The sequence below is a fragment of the Priapulus caudatus genome, unplaced genomic scaffold (genome assembly GCF_000485595.1).
Source record: "Priapulus caudatus unplaced genomic scaffold, Priapulus_caudatus-5.0.1 Scaffold5166, whole genome shotgun sequence".
Lineage (NCBI taxonomy): Eukaryota > Metazoa > Priapulida > Priapulimorpha > Priapulimorphida > Priapulidae > Priapulus > Priapulus caudatus.
Genome location: NW_014582227.1, coordinates 2,238 through 7,570, shown reverse-complemented (window position 1 = coordinate 7,570; position 5,333 = coordinate 2,238). Strand labels below are relative to the sequence as shown.

General features: G+C 42.0%; 1 protein-coding gene across 1 annotated transcript in view; it reads left to right on the top strand.

Annotated features, from left to right (window-relative positions):
- Nucleotides 1–205: 205 nt before the first annotated feature.
- Nucleotides 206–5,333, top strand: part of LOC106819925 (syntaxin-6-like) — a gene marked incomplete at its 3' end in the record, with an annotated part of 6,786 nt that continues 1,658 nt past the window's right edge. Inside the window, 2 exon segments of the mRNA XM_014824494.1 lie at nucleotides 206–210; nucleotides 4,436–4,605. Of these exon segments, the coding sequence (XP_014679980.1) occupies nucleotides 206–210; nucleotides 4,436–4,605 (175 nt within the window).

Genomic DNA, 5,333 nt, shown 5'->3' with positions numbered 1-5,333 from the left:
TATGTTTTCACCCGCGTGCTGTTTTGTTAGATTGTGTTGTTAGGTTTGTCGGTTGTACAGCCTAACTAAAAAAGTTCATGAACGGTGATTGTCAGAAATTTTCAGGATAGGTCAGAAATGGGTAACTTCAGCTGATTACATTTTGGTTGGTGATTGCCGGATCCGTTAATTAATTAATTAATACATTTTGCAGGATAGGTCAGAAATGGGGTAAGTTAGATTGATTACTTTTCGTGCGTGATCCGGGATCCATTAATTATTTACTTTAATTAAATTAATAACAATTACTCACGTGACAACAATGAGCAGCAGTGGCGGAGGTCTTGTGACTCTCCTAAGCTGCTCTAGTTGACTGATGGCTTTTGCTGCTAATTGCGCCGCTGCGTTGACGGTCATTTGCGCTTTACGTGAAGAACGTGTAAGTTAACATACTTGCATAAAACAATTGCATGTTAAATTAAATAATTGTTAAAGGGTCGGTGCTGGCTCATGTATTTGTGTTTTATGCTGTGACACAATGTGAATATGTAGACTTAATTGGAATCGGGCCCTAGGCCCGTGAAGATAGCATCAGCTAATAAATCGTAACCTGCAGTCGGGAACTACCAACTACTATTCTCATACTTCCATGTATTCATCTTAATATCTTTTTAACTTCGATACTTTTTGGCCGACGCCTAATCTTTCTTCCGATATGAAATGCGTATACTATTTAGTTCGAAACGAGTTTCCAATTATAGAGTCCGCTGAAGCGGCATATTCGGCGTAAACCAACAGTTCACTATCTGTGTAGCAGACGTTGAAGCTACTTAACGAGGCTAGCCGTGCGTGCTGCCTCTGCTGATAATTGCCGATGAAACTAGGCAGGTGTGACGTGTTGCTGCGTCGGTGCCGTGGCGTCTTATCCTCTTCTGCCTAATATAGGAACTTTTCGTTTTCCGGAGCTGTTTTTACCGCTCACCTTGACATAGCGTAAGCTGAGCTTTGCCATGGGTCCGTCGTCTGTGTTACGTCGCCGTCCGTTCCGTCTAACATTTTGGCTCGGTCAATGATACACTCAGGAACCGTTTGACCCATCATGTTTGAAATTGGGGGTATTAGTTGTCTACTGCTATGCTCCCATATGTAAACTTTCCTATTTTGGGGCACGCCAGTCGACAGTACTTTCGAGCCACGGCAATATTTTTGCGCAAAAATGGGAATTGACCATTAGTTCAGTCAGGGGTTCACGGATTTTGCTCATTTTGTAGTGAATGACATAATGGGCTAGGGCACGGTTTTGATATTTTAAAGCATTATTTCGACGCATCGTTATGCAATTTTAAGTACGAATGTACAGGTAATTTGGCACCTTGTGTTAGTTAATAAGTACATTACTATATAAGCCAAACGCGTATTAGTTTGTGCCATACACTGCTGACGTTACTACAGAAATGCTGCTTAATTGAAATCCCGCAGTCCAGGAAATCGCGTTGTTTGACAGCTACAAACCGCCATGCCGGGTCTGGCTAACCGGCCTCAGAACTGCAGCGAGCGGTGTATTACATGATTATAGGTGCACCGCGACAGTTTTCGGCCCGTATGGCTCGGGCCGTCCAGTGTATTTCGATCCTTGTAGTCTGGTGCGCAATCGTACGTTATGGTTTTACTCTTGGGGATTCGGGAATAACATGATATACGGTTCTTGAGATTTACAAGCAAACATATCATATGTGGGCAACTATGCAAATAATAACACTAGGCAAACATTATACCCGGAACAACAATTCCGCATGACTCAACATCCGTTAGCACATCGCTGCGTCCCCGAAGAACTTCCGATGTTTATTTTAGTTGCCCTAAATTCGCGTTGTCGCCAGATTACCAAATTTACGGATTTCATATTAGACATTTTCTACTCGATTAGCGTGATATGGACAAACTAATACGCGTTTGGTCTATAAGCGTATGTTACTTTTTAACTACACAAGTGCCAGTTACTGTTAGCATTCGTCAACTTTGCATAATCGATGGTCGTATTATGCCTTTAAAAGAAATTTTGCAAATCTAGGTAGGCGTTCGGCAATTATTATATAGACACGCAGATAACAACAGTCTGTGGTGTCGCACACTCGTCTTGGTCGTTTACAAGATTTCCATGACAATATCTTAATTTGCCGATATATTAATTGCAAAATTCCCTGCCTAGTGAACATATTATTATTTTACTATTTATTAGTTCTTATTATTATGATATAATGATTATATGTAAGAGAAACATTAAAGCGGGTATTCCGCACTCTTCCGTCACAAATTGTGATTCATTTTGCGTTTATATTATTTATAATTTATAGAATATATATATTATTTATTATTTTCACATAAAATTTACACATATAATTATCAAGGGGGGGGGAGTATATTAATGGGAGTTCTCCCATATATCCTCTTCGTTTCTATAATGTACCGTCGATGTTGCTCATTAAAACTGACTTCTTCTCACTCACTCATTTGTCGTCCTTTTTTTGTGGTGAGCTACAGGTGTCATTGACACTTCTTCTTCTAGCCATTGTTGACGTGTTCAATCTTTTGGCGTAATGTAGTTACACTGCTCGATGTGATTTTATCTTTCTCTTTGGGTAAATGTTTAAACACAACCCGACGAGGCACAATTCTTCTTTGCATTCCCTGTCTATTATTTCTTTCATCGAATTTATCTAAGAGATACAATTGATGACTATAAATGCCGTAATTCGATTGTGTTCTCTAATACTGCGAATGGTTGAACGAATTTGCTTTTTGTACAAATCAGTTTCGTCAATTAAAAAAAATTAGAAAACTATACTCGAAGAAAGTTAAGGAGTGTGTAGATCGCAATTTCATCGCATAATACTTGTGTATGTGCACAAGTGAAGATTGAAGTTTTATTTTTTATTAGCTTGCCTTGAATCGTGCAGCATGAGCTATTGCATGCGGTGTCGTCCGTTTACGATCGTTCATCGTTTGATCCGTCGTGTCAACATTTGGCTATGGTCAACGATAACTCGGGAACCGGGGTTTAGACCCACATGTTTCAAATTGCATATAGTGTTACTCCTTATGGGAGAGGTCTTGAACGTTCCTATTTTGGACACGCCTACATTTGACCTACTATCGAGACACCGCGCCCTTTTTGGCAAAAATGGAAATGGCCATACAGTCAGGTTCAGGTCAACCGGATTTTGCCTCATTTTTTCATCAAAGTATGTGAATGAATAAGACTGCGCCCAAAAACATATCACACGTGTTTGATATCCTTTTTTTAAAATTAGTGCAAACTTAGGTAGAATTTGGCAAACTCCACCTATGCAATTTCAGTGTCTGCCTATGACGTCAACGGTAACTCAAGAACCACGTCACCCATCTCTCGGTCAGATTTCAGACTTTCAGATCTGAAACATTTTATTTTCGCCATTTCAAACCTTATGACAATAGTATTCACTTCTCAGAGTATATAATGGGGAGATATTGCCTATATTAATGCGGAGTTTCTATCCATATGTATACTCTTGCTTTATATAGACTCCATCCCTCTTCTTCACACCCAAGGTGAGGGTACAGTGTCATTGCACCCTTTCATTATAAATGCTTTCTACGTTGCATGTAAGGAAGTTTATTTCAAAAATATATAAAGGGTCAGTCGGATCACAAAAAAAAACTCACAATAATTTTTACATTTTATTTTACGTGTCTAAAACATGAAAAATCAATTTACTTTCTTTTTGGTCGGCAATCGGACTAATCATACTCTGCTCTGCGCACGAAATTGTTTAATGTGTGAACTGGACAGTAGACGTGTGCCGACAGGCGTTAACTCTAGACCACTCGCTGCTGCCGAAAGGCAATTCATGAAGAAATCGGCCGCCGAGCCGACAGTCTATCTAGCATAAATTTCGATCCGTGCAGTTGGTTATATGCGGAGCCAGTGTAAGCTGGAATGTGTCATCGTGCACATGTGAACGAACATTATACGCTGCGCGCGCGGCTACAAGCATGGTGTTCGCGAACATACGCCTCAGCATTCGGTTTCTCTACAGCGATCCGCTATTTTTTATTATCTGTTTTGTCAAAAAATACGACTACCGCGTAACCTGTCTCCTCCATCCCGCGGTTCATTCTCTGGCAGCCGATAGCATTTTTATTAATCTGTGTCAAACAATGTACGTTAGAACGCTAACCCTGTCTCCTCGCATCGGTTCATTTCTCTTGGCCAGAGATAGCAATATTTTATTAATTGTGCTCATCAAAAAGTACGACCACAGTAACCTGTCTTCTCCATCAGCGTTCATTTTGACACAGATAATAAAAATTGCTATCGCTGCAGAGGACAAAGTACATATAGAATGATAACCTCTCCGCCCCCTCCTCTTCCTTCCTCCGCGCTCATTTTGCTGTTTTTTGTGTTCTCGCCCCGCAGAGAAGTGTCAAAAGCTGTTGCTACCTCGCGAAGTCTCTACGCACGCTGGTGTGAACTCGTACACGATCCCGATGCCGTTTCCAAGGAGGAGGTTGACTGGACTACGAACGAACTACGAAATAGCATACGAAGCATTGAGTGGGACCTAGAGGATCTGGATGAGACGATAGGTGAGCGCCCATAAGACGCAACCCTGTGTGTAATTGACCGTGGTTTACTTTTGCCGAAAAGAAAAGGTCGAGGAGGTAGGCCGTGGACTGTATTTAGCGCCGAGGTGGTAATGAGACGTTGCGAGTAGAACTCATTGCTGCGGGGACTTGATCGATGAAGCCGTATTAATTTTTAATTTTGCGCCGGTTAATAAATTATGTAAAATTAAAATGCACGTTGAAAGCTCGAATTTTTGGTAAGTGTGGAAGACGAGTGTGTTTGTGTGCGTACGTGCGTGCGTGGTGTCCGTGCGTTCGTGTATGTATGCGTGCGTATATGCACGTGTACGTATGCACGCAAACTGCTGGATGCGGGCGTGTTTTTCTGTGCGTGCGTACGCGTGTTTGTGTATTTGTGTGGTCGTGCGTACGCGTGTTTGTGTGTTTGTGTGGTCGTGCGTACGACTGTTTGTGTGTTGTGTGTGGTCGTGCGTGCGCGTGTATGTGTGTTTGTGTGGTCGTGCGTACGCGTGTATGTGTGTTTGTGTGGTCGTTCGTACGCGTGTTTGTGTGTTTGTGTGGTCGTGCGTACGCGTGTTTGTGTGGTGGTGTTTGTGTGGTTGTGCGTACGCGTGTATGTGTGTTTGTGTGGTCGCGGCGTACGCGTGTTTGGTGTTTGTGTGGTCGCGGCGTACGCGTGTATGTGTGTTTGTGTGGTCGCGTACGCGTGTTTGTGTTTGTGTGGTCGT